The sequence below is a fragment of the Rhineura floridana genome, chromosome 14 (genome assembly GCF_030035675.1).
Source record: "Rhineura floridana isolate rRhiFlo1 chromosome 14, rRhiFlo1.hap2, whole genome shotgun sequence".
Classification (NCBI taxonomy): domain Eukaryota; kingdom Metazoa; phylum Chordata; class Lepidosauria; order Squamata; family Rhineuridae; genus Rhineura; species Rhineura floridana.
In genome coordinates, this window is record NC_084493.1 from 13,600,932 (window position 1) to 13,620,002 (window position 19,071).

A 19,071-nucleotide genomic window follows, 5' to 3' on the forward strand; every position below is an offset into this window, starting at 1 on the left:
AGTCTGACGACATCCAGAGGGCTGCAGGTTTCCCTGCCCCTCATCTAACCTTTGTCTCTGCCTCATTTCCACATTGCAAAAAGGGATATCATATTGCCACAGTTTTCCTTTCAATGCCTAGTATCTCACTCTACAGATTATCACTGGAAAAGGGGCATTTTCTGCTGTTGCCCCTGTTCGGTAGAATGCCCCTTCCTGGACCGTACATGATGCAGCAACCCTCAGTTGCTTCAGGCAACTTGTAAAGGGTTCGCTTTCCCTGGCCCCTAAGATTGGACCCTGTTTTCCATGTTTGAATCTTCTAAATTTCCGTTTTATTTCCTTTTATATGCTTTTATATGTTTTTATGTATTGCTGTTTTAATTTAACAGGTTACAACAGGTAAACAACTGAACGTAAAAGATAAACTTATGCAGCGTGTTCTTTGAAAATTAAAATTATCAAGTAAATTCATTGGCGAACATATTGCAAGCATCTTGCTGACATCGACATCTTTCTCATAATACATGTGCATAATCTCTCCACATAGTCCCATGCGTACATGGAAGACGAATGGTCCCTTCTTTCTTGTTAGCAACATTGATGAAAGGAGACCATATTTCTCAAACTTGCCCTTTTGTGTTAGACCACAAGCCATTCTTCTATACTGAGTCAAGTGTTCTGATAAGGCAATCTCCCACACTCTTTCTAACCAGACCGAGTGTGAGGGACCCGTGCTATCTCTCCAATGTCTCGCTATTTCCATGCGGGCTGCAGTTAACAGTAAAGCAATCAGCTCCCTGTGATTTACCTTAGGATTGAAATCGCTTCCCAGTGACATCAGCACCAAGGACAGGTCTTTAACCACATTCTGAAGTCTCATGTGGGATACTTCAGTGAAGATATGTGTCCAAAACCTGGACACCACCCCACAGTTCTACCATGAATGCATTAATGTTCCTTGTTCACTGCAACACCTCCAACATAATGGTGACACTTGACCTGTAATGCGAGAGAGTCTACCTGGGGTCCAGTGCCATCTTAATAAGGTTTTGATTACTGCTTCTTGTATACAAGCAGATGTAGTTTTCAAGGGGGGAGATAACCACAGATTATTCCCTTTGGTTTCTTCTATCCAGATGTTTAAGTCATCTTCCCAGGCCTGATGAAAAGGTATCAGTGTTTCCCATTTTATCACCAACTAGTATCTTATATATATAAGAGGCTGATCCTTTCAATGCAATGTTTGAGGAAGTGCAGTGGTGCTCGAATGAAGTGAGGGAGTGAGGAAATGCACCACACCTTAATAGCTTTTTGGTAAAAGTCATGACCTGTATTGGTTAGAGACTTTTGAAATATTAAGTGGTATATAAATGCTTTAAAATGAATTAAATGACTTCCATTTGCAAAGTATATATACATATTGTTGAATGTAGCTAGTGCCCAGGTATCTATTTTGTTGTATGCACTTGCTGTGTATTTGCTGCAGATTGGGGTTTTTCATTATTACAGACAGCAGAATTGAAATGTCACTTTCCTGAATAAAGTGAGTGACAAACTACAAGAGAGAGAAATTAGGAGTTGTTGAAAAACCGTACCAAATTTGGGCTTCTAATCTCTTTGCTCCCATAATTTTTATCATATTTTGCAATCTTAATTATTTATTTTTATTTATTTATTTATTCAACTTATATCCCGCCCTCCCACCCAGTAGGAGCCTTTGAGTCTTCATGAGGACTAGAATTTTTTTTAAAAGGACACCAGAATTCTAAAAACAATAGCCAGAGTCACTTTGCCCAAACCTTTCTAAACAGAACCTTAGAGCTTACTTTTCCCCTTGCCATACAAAAATATTAATCCCTTCTGTCTGTAAGCTGTTGTCTTAATGCATATTAAAACATCTGCAACATGTACTTGTGGCCTTCCGAAGCACATAATGTTCTGAACTCGGTGATTTTCTGGCCTGTGGTCTTTGCTGATTTATTGAAGTAAAGAGGATGGAAAAGAAAACATCACCTCTACTATAACACTGGGTATGAATTTTATATCCCTTTTTAAGCCCTGCAACATAATTTGGACAAAGATTCCAAAATTCAGAGGGGCTAGGGGAACAGTGGAGCAAAGGAATTAAAATTCAGTATAACAAACATATCTTGTCTCAAGCTGTCTGCCATGCTCCTAACAGTTGTTCATTGTTCACTCTTTATTTTAAAAAAGTATTTTTATTTTTCAAAGAAATCAGTGAGGATTTTCTTTTAAGAAAAAAGAAGAAGTTAAAAGGAAGAACTTCCCTTAAAAAACAAAAGCAGAGAGTGCACTGATTTCAGGTGCTTGGTAGACAGCCTGCCCGCCTGCTGATATTTCAATTAAAGCCTAGGGGAAGACATTGTGAGAACTCTTCACATGGCACTTTTTCTTATCAGGAAAGGCAGGCAGCTGTGGAGGCTGCAGAATGCTGGAGAAATGTTTAAAACTAATTCTCAGAGTGCTTTAACAATCAATCCTTCTTCCCAGGGAACTTTGGGATTGTAGCTCTTTCCGGGGAATAGAGGTCTCCTATAACAACTGTCAGCACCTTTAATAAACTACAGTTCCCAGGATTCTTTGGGAGGAAGCCATGACTGTTTAAATGGTACAATACTGTTTTAAATGTATAGTGCAGATGAGGCTGCAATATTGTTCATAGCCCTGCTGTCCTCCTCTGAACTTTCTCCCTCTCACTTCACGAGACTCAGACCGACGCTTGGCAACCTCCAGTAAACAGAACTAGCCCATCTCTTCCTTAAATGTTAAGGTTCTGGTGTAGCCTGGATCTTGCATCTCTCTCTCTCCCTCCTGCAGGCAAAAAATAAAATTGAGCTCATAAATTTGGGCGTGAGATTGTTAAATGCAAACAAACTGTCACTTGAAAAAGAGAGTAACAGATGGGAGACAAAAGACAAGCCACAATCCTGAGTGCACCACTATTGCTTCTATCTTTAAATGTTTGTTTATGCTAAAAATATTTGTTGGCTCAGCAGTCTCTTCTCTGTACATAACCTTAGATGTAAATTTACCCTGCGCTCCAGAAGCATCCCAGAGGAGTCTACACAAAAGCCCCACCCACCCACCTTCATGAAAGACGGGAGCAAAACTCCGCAACCCTCTTTAGAGAAGGGAAGGGAAATCCCAATTTTCTGTTTGCCTTAACATTCAAAATACAATGGGACAGATTCTGAGTATCCTGGAGACATTCTACAGGCTCTGGACTGAGGCTGGAAGCAGGAAACCTGCAAAAGCTGTAATTGTATGTCAGGAAGAGACGCTCAGGAAGGTGGACCATTTCCAAGATTCTGGTTTCCCATGCGGCATGATGGAACATTGCAAGTCTCCATTATGCATAGATTGCGGCTTGATTATGGCTGCGGTTTAAACAAAAATCAAGACAACCTGAACTCTGAATGAAGAGAAGCCAAATTATATGGCCTTAATAAATCAGGAAATATATGTGCATGTTTGTGAATCATCCTGTTTCTGCTAGCTGTGGAGTTGGCTGAAGCCTTTCCCTCTGCCCCTTACCACTGAAAACCTGGCATGACCTTTCTTTGGGTGCATATACACCATAAATTTAAAGCAAAGAAGTACAATTCCCAGTACTCTTCACAAACTACAGTTCTCAGGATTCTTGGGTGTGTGTGTGTGTGCACACTTTAAACGCATGTTATGTATGCAGCCTCTTGACTTTTGTTTTCAATCAGGTGGTTTTCATGCCTACCTTGATAGTCTTGAGGACTAGAAATGCTTTAAAAATGGAAATCGTGGGTTCTCAGGATACTGGATACTTTATCTTATTCCAGATGCTATGACTGGGTAGTGTGATTACAAAGGTTCAGAATGAATACTCACTGCTTTGACATTAATTTTTAATGTCTGTAATCTCTCAATACTTGATTATAAATCTCAAGTCTGCCATATACAAGACAGGAGAAATCAGAGTTTCGCTGGTTTTTAATACTAGAGATAGGTAGAAAAACGGTGATACAGGGAAAAAATCCCAATGTGTTCAGTTTATGGCAGCAATGGTGAATCAGTTAATCAGGTAGATGAACCCAACTGAAATCTTATTGATCAGTTCAAAAGTGGCTGCGATTTTTAAAAAGTTGCTGCACTATTTTTAATACAAGTACAAACAAAAATTGTAGATGTAGATGCCATAATAACAATAATAATAATAATAATAATAATAATAATAATAATAATAATAATAATAATAATAATAATAATAATAATAATAATAATAATAATAATATATTTATGAGTCGCCTATCTGGCCAAATTAACGGCCACTCTAGGTGACGTACATTAACACAATAAAATAAATACAATATAAAACCAATACAACCCACACTCAATAATTAAACTAATCACCCCTCTTACATTTAATCAACGGCATTAAGAACTAACCCACCCCAGAGATCCCGTAGGCCTGCCTGAAGAGCCAGGTCTTCAAGGCTCGGCGGAAACCTTAAGAAGATGTGAGCTTCGTGTGGATCAGCTAAAAAAGCAAGCAAGCAAGCTAGGTTTTATAGGAACGATTGGCTTATTTGGGTAAAAATGTAATAAATAAATAAATCCAATGCTGCTGATCTGGCCGCAGAATTCTTTTTGATTGAGCAGAAGCATCTACAATCACATGAGGAGGCAGTTTCCTCTGATTTCTGTCTTTCCTGAAGTCGCCTTCTAGATCGTTCCCCAAAATTGGTTCCTCACCTCTTACATTAGTAGTTACCTTTGCTGAATTGAAAGCAGTTGTCGAAAGCAGTTGCATAAGTGGGTTTCACCAAGTAGATGTACATTTACTGATATGTAGGGCTTATTCACATGGGAGCTGAACTCCATTTTAAAGACGAAGCTTTTTTCATTGCGATAGAGTTTAAAGGTTCACACTTTTTACCTTATATGAGCCCTCAATCTGCTGTTTTGCATTTACGCTGAAGGGAAAGGGTCAGTTGCGCAGCTTCCTAATGACCATGCCTTCTTAGGGTCAAACTACCACTTCCTCTAGTTACCTCGGCAACCGAGTATGCTCAGTTTGCTCCAGAGTAAGTTTCATTAAAAAAAAGAAAAAATCCTCAAGTGGCATTGTTTGTATTTTCAGAATCCAGCAGAAATACAAATATTTGTTTGAACAGTGTTATGCTTTTTGCACAAGTTAGGGGCGAAAGAAAGAAAAAGCACAGTTTGCAGCAGGCTTGCAGAACGGAAGTCAGCAGGAAAGGGAGGAGGAGTGAGTGAGCGTGGACTCACAAAAGCATCGGATCTAAGCATCTGCAAGCCTCTAGAGATACGAAGTACAGATGGTTTTTCCTTCCCTTTTTGGATTAAAATTGGATTGATTTGCTGTGGGTTAAAAGTTAAAAGCAGCGGCTTACGTTCGCCTTGCCTAAATGTCATGTAAACGCTGCAAATTAAACGGGTCTGCAATTAGCGCCAGATTCACACTAAAGCTCTGTGTGAACCAGCCCTTAATCAGTTAAAACTCTTAGGATTCACCAAGAGAGATTTGTTTACTTTGGTAAAAATCTTAACTCAAGTGAGTGTGCATATGTGTGTGGCCACATCATAAGTTTAAAGTGGTATTATACCACTTTAATGGTTCCCACAAAGAATCCTGGCAACTGTAGTTTGTTAAGGATTCTGAGAGGAGTTAGAAGACCCCTATTCCTCACAGAGCTAGAATTCCCAGAAGGATGGATGGTTAAGCCGCTCTGCGAATTTTAGCTCTCGGAGGGGAACGAGGGTCTCCTCTAACAACTCTCGGCACCCTTAACAGGCTACGTACCCAGGATTCTTTGCAGGAAGCCATGAAATGGTATAAGAGTATTTTAAATGTAAGGTGTGGATGCGGCTTGTGCTTATGGGAGGGAGGGCAAGAAATGCTGTCGATATGCCCATTCAAAGCTGTGCCTCATGCTTACGCTTCTCCATCTACTCTACAGGCTCAGTTTTCACATATTGGTGCATCTCTTCATGCTAGAACACCGTACATCTACAGAGTCCCCGAAGGAGGAAAGATGTGGTTTCTAATACTCAATGTAACCTATGGAGTCCTTCCTCAGCTGTTGGCTTACAGGTTTGTCCACAGTCCAGAGTTTTTCTTGAAGGCAAAGCCAGTAGAGAAGACTGACTAGGAAACTGGAATGGCATCTTTAAATTTTAGGTAACTGAACCGCTGTTGCAAACTCCATGAGAGCAAGAAAAAGTCTTGATGAACCAGGAAGGCCAACACATTTAATATAGTATAAGCTTTTGTGCACTACAGTCCAATTCTGCTGTAGCCTATATTGTAGCCTATATGAAATGGACTACAGTCCACAGAAGCTTTTGCCAAAATAAAGTTGTTGAACTTTAAGGTATCGTATGTATCTTCGTTGTTTTTCCTGCAAAAGACTGAACACAGCTGCTACTCTACAACTCCATGAGATTCATCCCAAAAGACACGTTAGCTCTGTGTTCTGTATCGCTGCAGGAAATAAAGACGACTTCTGTCTTTTGTAGCCCTTCTCGAGAGCTTGCTTTCCTGATGTTTATTTTTATTTATTTGTTTAAAATGTTTATAGGCTGTGTTTAGGAGCAGGACTCTCACGGTGGCTCACACGCAAATAAAAATATAACTTTTCAATTGTTGAACTGTAAGGATACTGGCGTGAGTGAGAACTACAGGAACTTAAAATTGGAATAGTTCACCACTGACTTTTGCTTGAGCCATTGCGCAGTTGAAGTTGATTTGACTTGAAATGGAACTGGCCTTGTCTGCTGCCTCGGTCACATTTTAGCATGTCTCTGACTCTTCTGTTGCTATGTGTGGACGGTTGGCACAGCTGGAATGGATTGTTGCAGTGAAAAATTGTACCAGGTTGTGAATGCTGCTTCTGAATAGTCAGGCTGTCAAAAAAAAAAAAAAACCCACTTCCCCCCCCCAAAAAACATTTGCAGACAGAAATTCTGCAAATCATAAGCTGACAATTATCTGTGGAGCCACCCCCTTCCTTGAGAGGACCAAAGGATGGTAGCTTTCCTTTACTATTCTTTGTACAATTCAAATATACCAATCCCTCCCCACAAAAGGTCACCATGGATTCCTTACACTCAGCTGTCTTCTGCTCCCTTGAGTGACAACACCCATTTCCCTTTGCTTGTCCCCATTTGTGGGGCTTCCTCTCTGAGTACCCTGAGCAAAGATCAGAAACCTTTGGTCCTCCAGATGTTGCTGAACTACAGCTCCCATAATCCCTGATCATTGATGGCTGGGGCTGATGGGAATTAGAGTCCAAAAACAACTAAAGTGCCAAATGTTTCCCATCCTTGACTGACTGGGTGTTGCCTCTGCTCCTTCATAATTCCTCCTCAAGCTCTTTTATTTTTTCTGCTCCCATGAATTCTTTGGTTTTAACCTGTGTGGCCCAGCTAGACATAATCCAACTCTGGTGACTTTGGGAGAAAAACTGCTGTTTTTCTCTTGGTGGGAGCAACTACTGGGCTTGGAAAATGGAAAAGCGCAGGTGGAGGGAGGGCCTGCATCTGTCCAAACATGCCTGCTTGAAATCAGGATGGAGAATCTTTTTCAGATCAAAGGGCCACTTTAACTTTTGCACAACCTTCCAGGGGCCATATATCGGTGGCAGGCGGGGCCAGCAGCAAAAGTGGGCAGAGCAGTGAATTTACCTTTACCTTTGTACCTTGGGCTAGTTTTACACATATTCACACAGCCCTTCTTATCCTCCATGTTGGAGCTCAAAGATGCATGCCAGCCAGGCAAAAACATTCACAGAAGGTGCAAAGTGAGGGGTGTGGCTGAGCTGGAGGTGTAGCCTGGTAAGAGTCCCGAGGGCCAGATAAGGAAGTCTGGAGGGCTGCATTTGCTCCCTGGGCTTGAGGTTCCCCATCCTCCCCCTGCTTTAAACGATGTTGCATTCGCCCAGCCTTCCTAAGAGTTTGCTAGCAACCTGTGGGCTTTTATAGAAGCCATCATATTTGCTTTGAATATTAGTCTGCATCTCCAGCTGAAATGAAACCTTTGCTGGCATTCATTGCTTGAAGTTGCTCCTCTCCTTCCTTTGTTGTCTTTGTTATCTTCTCCACTGTCAGAAAAAGATTTGCAAGGTGATTGGGGCAGAGACTTGTCCATTTTTTTTTTTTGCAGATTCCTCTTCAAAGCACCATGTAAAAAGATGTTAATGTTGAAAGCCCTAAATGACTTAGGCCCCAAATATCTGAGATGGCTTCCTTCTCTATAGACCCTCTCTGGTGTTGAGATATGGCCGAAGGGGTCCTCTTGGTAGTTCCACCACCCTCAGAATTTGGGGGGGGGTGGCCTGGGAGAGGGCATTCTGTTGTGGAATTCCATCTCCACAGAGGTATAATTTACTTTTCCTGTTTTGTCCCTGTTACTGCCTTTGCAGGATATCTGTTGAATTTTTAGTTAGAGTGATTTGTTAGCATCATTCTTCAGAGTTTACCATAGCCTATACATAAATGGAAATGGACTGCCTTCAAGTCGGTCCCGACTTATGGCGACCCTATGAATAGGGTTTTCATGGTAAGCGGTATCCAGAGGGGGTTGACCATTGCCTTCCTCTGAGGCTAGTCCTCCCCAGCTGGCTAGAGCCTGCTCAGCTTGCCATGGCTGCACAAGTGGCAGGGCACATAACCCCTGAGCCAGTCACAATGGGGGTGATCTTTAGCTGGCCCTTGACACCCAGGAGACACGAGCGGCGATTTGAACTCAGACTCTGGACTCCCAGCCAGGCTCTCCTCCCCACTGTGCAATAGCTGCCTTATAACCAGACAACCAAGGAAAAATGTCTGCTGAAGATGCACCTCTTTGCCCTGGCCTTTGACCCTTGACAGAAAAAAAATCACGGGCCCTCTCTAGTTGTGAATATTATTTGTTTTTTAAACTGTTTTCAACACTGTATTTTATATTGTTGTGAGTGCAGTAGCTTATCTCATGAGCTGCCTTGGGTCCTTCTGGTGAAGGGCTGGTAATACATTTAATAGTCATAATAATCAGTGGGGGGTTTTTGGTTAAAAAAAAAGTGACGCGTCAGTACTCATATATTGATAAAAGTGCTGTTGAGTGCCAGCATAAAATGGCTATCACAGGCAGCAAAAAAAGAGGTGCCGGTACTCTGTACTGTCACAAAAAAGGCCCTGATACGACCATTACTACTCATAATAGTAAATCATTATTACTACGAAGGCCCTCCTCCGGGTTCCGACCCATAGGGAAGCCCAGAGGGTGGTGACAAGATCTAGGGCCTTCTCAGTGGTGGCCCCCGAACTATGGAATAGTCTCCCCAAGGAGGTGTGCTTGGCGCCGACACTATCATCTTTTCGGCGCCAAGTTAAAACCTTTCTCTTCTCTGAGGCATTTTAATTCATGTTAATTTTAAATTATTATAATCTGATTTTAGACTGTACAGTTTTTTGTACAGTTTTGTATTGTGTTATATTATATTGTGTTATTTTTTATTGTATTTTTAATGTTCACCGCCCAGAGAGCTGTTGCTAGTCGGGCGGTATATAAGCTTAATTAAATAAATAAAAATAAATGATAAATAAAAACAATACAGGCAACCATAAAATGAGCAGCACAGGTGCTGCACTGGCTACTGTGATGGACGTGGGGTCAGGCAGTATTGGATTGTTAAAGAAAGCACCTGCTACACCTGCACCCACACCTGCCAATTTTAAATAGTGAAGGAAAAGGTTGGGGGCAGAGGAAAGAGGGAGGAGCGTGCCAGAGCGGGGCAAGCAGCAGCGGTGGAGCACGGCAGTGGTGACATGGCAAATGTACGAGGATGGGCAGTTTTTGACGGCAGCACTCGCTCCTTTGTAACCTTTGGCAGTTTTTGAAAAGGCCTTTGCCGCATTGTAAATGCAGAGCAGCACCGCTAAGAGCTGCTGCAGTATAAGCCCCAGACGGGGTGAGCAAAAGGCTTGGCTCGTCATTAGCAGACAGAACTTGCAGACAGCTAAAGAACTGTCAGAACAAGGGCATTCTTGGCAAAGTGTCTAAGCATTAAAGCCGCTGTTCACAAATCATCAAGGAACCCTGTGTGCTCGCTCCTGGCAAATGTAAAGTAAGCACTTGGTGGAATCAAGGCAATGGCTTGTCTGTGTTCAGTTGTCACTTTGTGGCTCCCAGGGGGAGAGTGCCCAGCTCGTGTCCTGTTTGTGGGCTTCCCACAGGAATCTTGTCAGCTACTATGGAGACATCTGCCGAATTAGGTAGGTCTTTGGTCTGATCTAGAAGGGCTGTTGTTATGTTCATTCACCACCACCGTTATCTAAAGGATTGTGAGGATGCCTCCTGGCAGCAAGAGGTTGTTCCCCTTAATTTTGGAAGTGGCCAAGTTTGACATCTCCTGAAGTCTGGTTCGGACTCGGCCATAGCGTGTAGATTTTTCACACATGGTAGAATATGCACCCTCTCACAGCAGACATCAAAATTTGTAGTGTCAGAGGATGCCAGTAACTTTGTTGCATAACAGATTTCATAATCTGTCAAGCAATGAACTTCTGCTAGTGCAACTGTTGCATTTAAGATTCCTCTGTTGCACAACATTAAAACTCACCAATCCACTAGCACAAGAGCCCTTGCGCTAACGGACAGAGACTGCTGGATATGGCCCTCTGTGATTAGTAAGATTTTTTAAATGTAAATACGCGGCCTTTGACTCTGAGAGCTTTGGATGCAAACGGAGCGTCTCAGTCGTAAGAAAATGAAGGACAGAAAGAATGACGCTTCCCCTCAATTGGTGCTCTATTATGACCAACTCAGTGTTAACAGAATGCTTTGCTTTAATACTCGAGTTACATGAATACCTCACATTATTACACGTATGAAGCCAAATACGACGCTAACTTAGCTGCTTACAACCTCAAGCCTTACTCCTGATACACATTCCGATAAATTTATTCTTGTAAAAACAATAGTTTTTTTGTTTTTTGATTTCCCCCCTCCCCATTTTTTTTTTTTTTGTACAGTAAACTTTTCAACTACAAACCTTGAGTACGCGAAAGATGTTCCAAAGACAAGCATAACAAGGATTGATAAAACTGGACTAAACCCATATGTTTTCACAATAAAAGCTGGCTTTAAAAAATAAATAAAATTCTCTATTCTCACAATAGCAACAATAATGTACACAGAATAATGGATTTTGGAATGCTTACTTTACTAGTCTAGATCTAGTTTTGAAAGTAGAAAAAAAAACAGAAAAATGATGACAGGATCTTTTTTCTCTCTCCCTTTTTAAGCCTTTTTCAGGTTGCTGCTGTTTTTTTTAATTTGATGTTTTGGTTTAGTTTCCCGTAGGGCTTTTTAAGAAAATAGCACAAGTAAGCTTAAAAATGGAAGGCCTCCAAAAAAAGTATTAAGTTCAAATTTGTATTGGGGTTTGGGGGAAAAAGCTCCTTTTATTCATCTAAAGAAACACAAAAGACTTTCACTAACTCCACATATAGGAACTAAGAGAAATTTACGTTACATCATGATCTTGAGAAGTATTAAGAGTATAGCTAGCTAGGTATTTCTAATAAGGAAAGGTATTTTCATACAATATTGACTTTTCGAGCATGATCACAACTCAAGTACATTTTGCCAGGATTTAAACCAGAGATGGCCCACTTATGTATTCTAGGAGGGAAGCAGCTTACTCTCCAAACAGTGGTTAGAGTATATGTAATTTTGGGTGTGTGTATTTTGTCCCACATAAATTTGATCACTTCATGAATGAACGGGCAGGCCCCTTAAAGGTGGTGCCATCTTGACTTAAGGGCTTCACACTTAAGGAGCTCAGGCATACCATTACATACAAGTATGTACATTTACATGTTGCATACAAAATTAAAAAAAAAAAAAAAGGTCGGGAGTATCTTCTGTTTGATACAACTCAAAAGAATTTTTTTAATTTGCCCTACAAACAAAATGGTGAGCAAATATTTTGCCATATTGTGGCTGTAATTTGAGGACAGGGGTGTGTTAAAAGGGGCCCCATCAAATTCCTTATGGAACCAGATCTAGTTTGTGAGCTACCTACTGGCCATCTCTGTTTTCAAACCAATTTTTAAAAACACACAAAGAATGGATAAAGAGGAATTAAAAAAAAAAAATCATGACTTGTAAGCAGAATAGAGATTCCTGTGGTTCTTTATGAGAGGGCACTTTATTCCCAAACATTTTAATGTTATTGTTTTTAAATGCAAATTTCAAAAACGTTTTAAAGTTTGGAGGTTTTTGCCCTTTCTTTTTGGAAAACAGGTGTCTTAAAGATGGGTGCGTTGGCCATGTTCTTGCACATCACACTTGCTGGAAAAGAGCATTTATTTTTCTGCGCTTAAATAAAATGACGTTCAAAAGAGGGAACCCTCAGGGGGGCTAACAATGAAGTTGAAAGTCGTTTCTGAGAAAAGGGTGGGTAGGAATGTGATCTACATGTGCATACAAACAGATATGCTGCTGATGAATAGATGTGCTGACTTCTATCAAATCCAAGAATTTTAGACAACTGAACATGTAACCTTCTTGTGTCTTCCCTTAATATGCAGCAGTCAATATGTTGGTTAAGTCTGGGGGGAAAACAGAATGAAAATATTGTTTGTTTGCTTAAAAATGAAGATACAAAGAATTCAATCAACATTATGGTATCCATTGAATGTAACATTTTAAAAGTGTGGGTATGATCAAATCCAGCTTGAAGCACCTTGAAGTCCAATTGATTTCAACTTGAGAGATTTCAGTGATGGGCTTCCCACAGGCATTTGGTTGGTCACTATCGGAACACAGTGTTGGACTAGATGGGCCTTCAGTAAGGTCCATGTTCTTAAGCTACTTCTATGGGTTTTTTTAAAGTGTGAGTACAGGAATATTTTAGTACTTATGGAAGATTGCAAAAGGACCACCATGATCCAGCAAACGAGATCTGCATGCAGAAGCAGTTTCTAAACAAGGATGCCTTCCGTGGATCAGGAATAGCAAACAAAGAGTGGATGTGGACCCTCATTATAGAACATGCTTTCTGAAGCAAGACCTTCAACGTGGTCCTGTACATGACTCTCCAGATGTTGCTGAACTTCCACTCTCTGCACTTCTGACCATTGGTCATGCTGGCTGGGGCTGATGGGATTTGGGAGCCCAACAACATCTGGAGGGCCACAGACTCATTTAAGTCCCTTTTATGTGCTATACATGAACTTCAATATCTTTCTAATTCTCAAGACTGGCCGTGGGAACTTTGAGAATCTCACTCACGTTTTACTCGGTTATCACTCCAAAAAGCTCCCAGCCATTTCCTGTGGCTCAGATATGGACAGGAGGGGTTAAAACCAGAAGGGAGGGAGAGGGGCAAGGCTGCTGGGGGAGGTCAGAGCCAATCCGGTGCTCCTGCCAGGGTGGAACAAATGGCGAGGGCTGCCTCCTCTTTGGCCCCCCACCCTTGTGTACCATATGTATGCTGGCATAAACAGCACATCCACTGGGGCGATTGGTGCGTCTCACAAGGCACCTGTGTCTCCAAAGGGGCAGGATACACCCACAATGCATTGACAGCACATTGTCACTCCTTCCCCTCCAGAGTGGTTTAAAAATCAATCCTTCTTCTACCAAGGGAACTCTGGGAAAAGTAGCTCTGGAAAGGCAGTTGGGGTCTCCAAACAATGCTCAGCACCCTTCACAGACTACAGTTCCCAAGATCCTTTGGGGGAAGCCGTGACTGTTTTAAAGTGGTATGATACTGCTTTCACTATAGAGCACAGATGTGGCCATATTAAAGTAACCCTTACCCCTTCACTAGTTTTCTGCGAGTCTGAAGAGGTGTTTCTTGTGTCGTTGCCTGCTTCTCCAGCATCGGAGCTGCTCTTATTTTCTTCCTCTTTGCAGTCCTTGTCATCTTCATCTCCAGGAGATTTCCGTGACTGCTTGGAGGATTTCTAGGTATATCCATTAAGGGGAACCAAAAAAAAGAAAACAAAAAACCCTGTGTTTAAATAATCTTTACTTGGGTGAGAGAAAACTGCAGATTCTGATGGGGTAGTGAGATCAGCACTCCCGAGTTAAATTTAATTTAATTTTTCTCCCCTGCTGTCCTAGACAGGAAGTGGATGATGATGATGATGATGATTAATAATAATAATAATAATACCCACCTTTCCTCCAAGAAGCTCAAGGTGGCATACGTTATTCTCCCCCTCCCAATTTTTTCCCGACAACAACCCTGTGAGGTTGGTTAGGCTAACAGGCAATGACTGTCCCAAGATCACCTGGTGAGATTCATGAATGCATAGAGATCTGAACACTGGTCTCCCAGGCCCTAGTCCAGGACTCTAATCACTACACTAGTTTGGCTCCATACTGGCAAACTGTTAATAATCTTTGTGCGTTTTCCATTCACAAATGCCTTCTGCTTCTAGAATTACTTTGTTTTTTTCTAAGACAATATTGAATATGCTCAGTTGCATCTGCCAACTCTCTGTAGATGAAATGGAGCCTTTGTACAGAACTGCAAAGTGGTCAAATTTAGTCCTTGCTAAATGAGTCTATGGCAGGGGTAGCCAATGTGGTGCCCTCCAGATTGTTGTTGAATTACAATGCACATCACCCCTGACCACTGCCTATGCTGGCTGGGGTTGATGGGAGTTGGAAATCCAGCAACATCTGGAGGGTACCGTGTTGGCTACCGCTGGTCTATGATGAGTAAGGGCAAGCTGCAAAGGCACCCATTCAACGTTTTATGAAGGAAAAAGAAAAGGCTTAAATAATGGAAGAGAAGGAGGGGTGAAGCAATGGCCAGGAAGCAGAACGAGAAGAACAACTGCCGGAAGGTTTGTTCCTCTTCAACAGAGTGCCAGTTTTCACACTAAGCTGTGCACTCCTTTGCCCTGCGTCTCTACTCCAAATTGCTTCCTCCAAACCTGCTTTAAAAAAACCACCAAAAAACAAGCCTTTCCTACACTTGCTTGCATGTATGGCAAGCCCCTTGGTTGCAAGTTATTCGGTGTGTAGAGTAACCAAGTGTTGGAAACGTGTCTAGAAACCAGCTGCCTGCCTTTCAATTTTGCTTCGTGTTGGGAGAGACTTTACTCTTCAGTGACTGCTTTTAAAAACTGTAACTCTTCCCTCTGTCTGGGTGGATCTGCCTGCAGTGCTTAGGAAACAGATGTGGTTTGTGATTAGAGCACTGGTGCAATGATTAACAGATCTCACTTTTGGGTGTCCATTTCTAGACTGTGCAAGTATTGGGATTTGGAGCCCATGGGTCAGCAGAGGCTGGTCCATTCAGGTGCTGCCCCACCAACCTCGGTCTGCTCTCAGCCAGCCCACACCTGCCTGCTTCCTTCCTTCCAACCAGCCAGGGGGCAACTCTGCCAGTCATTGGCTCTGGGGCTCCTCCTACTGTTGATCTCCCTGCCTTCCACCCTGCCAGTCCCAATGGGCACCAGCCACCCCTGCTTTGCACATCGTAATGAATATGGGAGACAACAGCAAGAGGGAACTTCACGAATTACCTTTGAAGTGTAGGATTTTTTCCGTTTTGAGCCCGCTTTTTCGTTCTTTCTTTTGCCTTTCCCGTCTTCTTCTACCCGGTCACCTTCCTCCTCGCTGCTGGCGTCTGCTGTGTTCCCTCCTTCTCCCTCAGTTTCTGACGAACTCTGTTGCTGAATTGCCTTTGGAGCGAAAGAAACAAATACGACTTAACTGAGGTTTTGCAACATCCCAAATTAGTGAGACGTTGATCAGGGGTATTTGGCAGTCCTACTCTTCTACCCAGATTTGAGACAGCCTTATTGTACGGATAGTCTGCTTCTAAGCAGAGCTGCATTACTCAGTGCTCGTATAGATAGACGTAGGAGAGAGAGAGAAAAATGGATAGACAGGTGATGCTATTTGGAAAAGGAAAGGTTAAAGTGATAGAGTTGATTCCTAGAGAGACGAGATGGACCACAGAGAAGGAAAGCGGCTAGGACACACTCTAGAAAATGGCTGAGTGTTCTAAATAGGTCATAACCTGGACAGAATAGCAATGAGATGCAACAACAACTGGAGGACCACAGATTCTTTATCCTTGCCCTAGTAAATCACATAAAAAACTGTTAGGGCAATATTCAATGAACTCGTCCCATCAGCGCAAAAACGTTTGATTGTGCAATAGAACTTCCTTTCCATTTCCTCTCCCTGCACGCTCCCTAAAACTGTTGAGTGGGTGGGGTTTCCTTCAACCCTCTGAAGCAGATTTGGGGAGGATGCGTGTGGGGAGACGAGGTGGGGGAGTTCCATTGTGCAAGTGGAAACAACTGGTCCCTGCTCTGGACATATGTTAGTGGTAAGGAATGCTACACAACGCCATCACAATCCATTAAGCCACTCACTAGTTCCGTGGTTTTCAAATTGTGCTCTGGACAGCCCTGCACTTCCTTGGAAGCTTTCAAGGAGTACTTCAACGAGATCAGTAACGCTGGACAACCTTCCCTGAAAGACAGCCTGCCTATTGCCATCCATCGCCCCCTGCAATATTTCGCCATGAGAGAGCATTGGGCACATTCTATGGTGCACTCTCAATTTACCCTGGTGACTGGGCATGCACCCAGAAGACATCCTAGGACTCTCTGCATCACATAGGGGTCCCCTCAGCAGACATGCCAGACTGGAAAGGTTCCCGAAAGTTAGAAAGTTTGAAAATGAATGCACTGGCTCCCAAGGCAGGTGGCAAAGTTGGCATAATTAGACCCACACACATGCTGAGACCCACACACTAAGACTATCAGTCGCTGAGCCTCCTTTCCCTGTGGCTCCTCCTCCTGGTTGGTGCCACCTGTTGTTCACTTGCCCTCTCCTAGTGAGTAGGCAATAAGAGGAGCAATAGCTTCATTGCCCTTTGTTCTTTTCCTCTGTGACGTGGTGAAGATTGGGCCAAGAGAGAGATAGAGAAAGAGACAGAGGGAGAGGTGAAAGGGCAACACCCCCAAATCTGAAACCAGCACTGCCATTTCTAAACCCCAAAGAGAAAACATGGCAATCCCTCATGATTCTTAATAAGACCCAATGTTATCATCATGGTGTATTTGGCATATGTTAACTCAGCACCAAGAGGCACTGTTGCCATAAGACAAGTGTGGGGAACCTTTGTCCCTCTGGATGTTGCTGACCTGCAACTCCCATCAGCCCCAGCAAGCGTGGCCAATGGTCAGGGATGATGGGAGTTGCAATTCAGCAACATCCGGAGGGACAAAGGTTTCCCACGGCTGCCCTAAGATGCTTCCTGCTAACTCTGGATCTCTCAGAGGTATCAGATCGTCTGTACTTTGGTAAGTTAACCCAGGGAGACAAGGAAATAAAAGAAGGAAACCATTCCTACCTGGTATCCAGTAAACTTGACACCGGGGTTGTTTTCTATTTCCCACAGGCCTTCGTTAAATCCTTTTCGTTTGTTTGACTTCCCAAACTTGTCTTTATATTCTTTGTATGGGAAGAGATCTTTAGGCCCCAAAAATGCACTGTGGTTTAACAAAGATGACAGTCAAATGGCAGTCCCATACATCATATTACTCACAGTAATATTATATTCATGAACTCAGTTCAAAGGAAGCAACACTTTGATCCCATGGACAAGCTGAACTAGTTAGCCTTGATTGCGGCTCAGTTCAGACATCACATCAAGCCATGGTTTGTAATAACCAAATATGCTGACCAATCATGGTTTGGAGCTGCTTGCTTGCTTTCCATTTTCTATTTGTTTAGAATTGCAGTCTCTAGATGCTGTGACCTCCAGAAGCACAGCAATAGCTGTAACTATGATCTGTCAGTTCAGACATCACAGTAAACCATATTTGGCACAAACCATGGCCTGCAAACCCCATATTAAACTGCTGATTCTGGTTTGCTGGCCAGGCAGAAAGCATGGTTTGTCAATTCACACAACACACTATGCAATTTCTTTAACAAATCACTTGCCATGACTAGAGCAGGACATTTTGCGTGGCAGAGTATCTTTTTCCACTTTTTATATTGCTTTACAAATTTGCTTCATGATTCCAGTCCCATATTCCAGTGCTTATGTTGGGACCTAATCCTGCCCATCAATGATTAAGCAAATAATTCAGTTATTTATTGCAGACTATTTTTATCTTTCCCTACATCTGAAGATCTCAGGGCGAGTTATAGTATTTATGTATAAGAACATAAGAAGAGCCTGCTGGATCAGGCCAGTGGCCCATCTAGTCCAGCATCCTGTTCTCCCAGTGGCCAGCTGCATGCCCATGGGAAGCCCACAAGCTGAGTGCAAGAGCACTCTCCCCTCCTGCGGCTTCCGGCAACTGGTTTTCAGAAGCATACTGGCTCTGACTATTGTGGCAAAGCATAGCCATCGTGGCTAGTAGCCACTGATAGCCTTATCCTCCATGAATTTGCTAATCTTCTTTAAAAGAAGTCCCAGGCTGTGGTCTGAAGGCACATGAGGCCAGCACCCTGCTGAAGCTAAGCAGGGTCACGTCTGGTCAGTGCCTGGATGGGAGACCGCCTGGGAACCATATGTCAGCCGCCTTGGGTTTCAGTCATGAAAAGAAAGGCGGGGTAGAAATGTAATAAATAAATAAATAAATAAAATGTAATAAAGAAAGAAAGAAAGCCATCCCAAGTTGGTGGCCATCACTGCCTCTTGAGGAAGAGAATTCCATAGTTTAACTATGCACTGTGTGAAGAAGGACTTTCTCGTGTCTGTCCTGAATTTTCCAACATTCATTACATGTCCACAGTTCTAGTGTTGTGAGAGAGGGAGAAAAACACACAACCCACCTGCTTTTTCCATGCCATGCATAATTGTACACACTTCTGTCATGTTGCCTCTGACTTGCCTTTTCTCTAAACTAAAAAGCCCCAGATGTTGCAGCCTTTCCTCATAGGGGAGTTGCTCTGTCCCCTTGATCATTCTGGTTGCCCTTTTCTGAACCTTTCCCAGCTCTACAATGTCCCTTTTGAGGTGAGGTGACCAGAACTGTACACAGTATTCGAAATGTAGCCACACCACAGAGTTACACAATGGCATTATGATGTCA

At 42.6% G+C, this 19,071-nt stretch overlaps 2 protein-coding genes across 3 annotated transcripts in view; one reads left to right on the forward strand and one right to left on the reverse strand.

The window, feature by feature from the left end:
- TM6SF1 (transmembrane 6 superfamily member 1) overlaps positions 1-6,515 on the forward strand; it is a 33,743-nt gene extending 27,228 nt beyond the window's left edge. For both annotated transcript variants that reach the window (XM_061595926.1, XM_061595927.1), the window contains exon 10: positions 5,958-6,515. In XM_061595926.1, the coding sequence (XP_061451910.1) occupies positions 5,958-6,149 (192 nt within the window). In that variant the 3' untranslated portion in view covers positions 6,150-6,515. The remainder of the gene's footprint in view (positions 1-5,957) is intronic.
- A 5,991-nt stretch (positions 6,516-12,506) lies between these two features.
- Positions 12,507-19,071, reverse strand: part of HDGFL3 (HDGF like 3) — a 45,348-nt gene continuing 38,783 nt past the window's right edge. Inside the window, exons 3-6 of the mRNA XM_061594990.1 lie at positions 17,376-17,514; positions 15,529-15,687; positions 13,807-13,953; positions 12,507-12,594 (exon numbers count right to left, since the gene is read on the reverse strand). Of these exons, the coding sequence (XP_061450974.1) occupies positions 12,589-12,594; positions 13,807-13,953; positions 15,529-15,687; positions 17,376-17,514 (451 nt within the window). The 3' untranslated portion in view covers positions 12,507-12,588. The remainder of the gene's footprint in view (positions 12,595-13,806; positions 13,954-15,528; positions 15,688-17,375; positions 17,515-19,071) is intronic.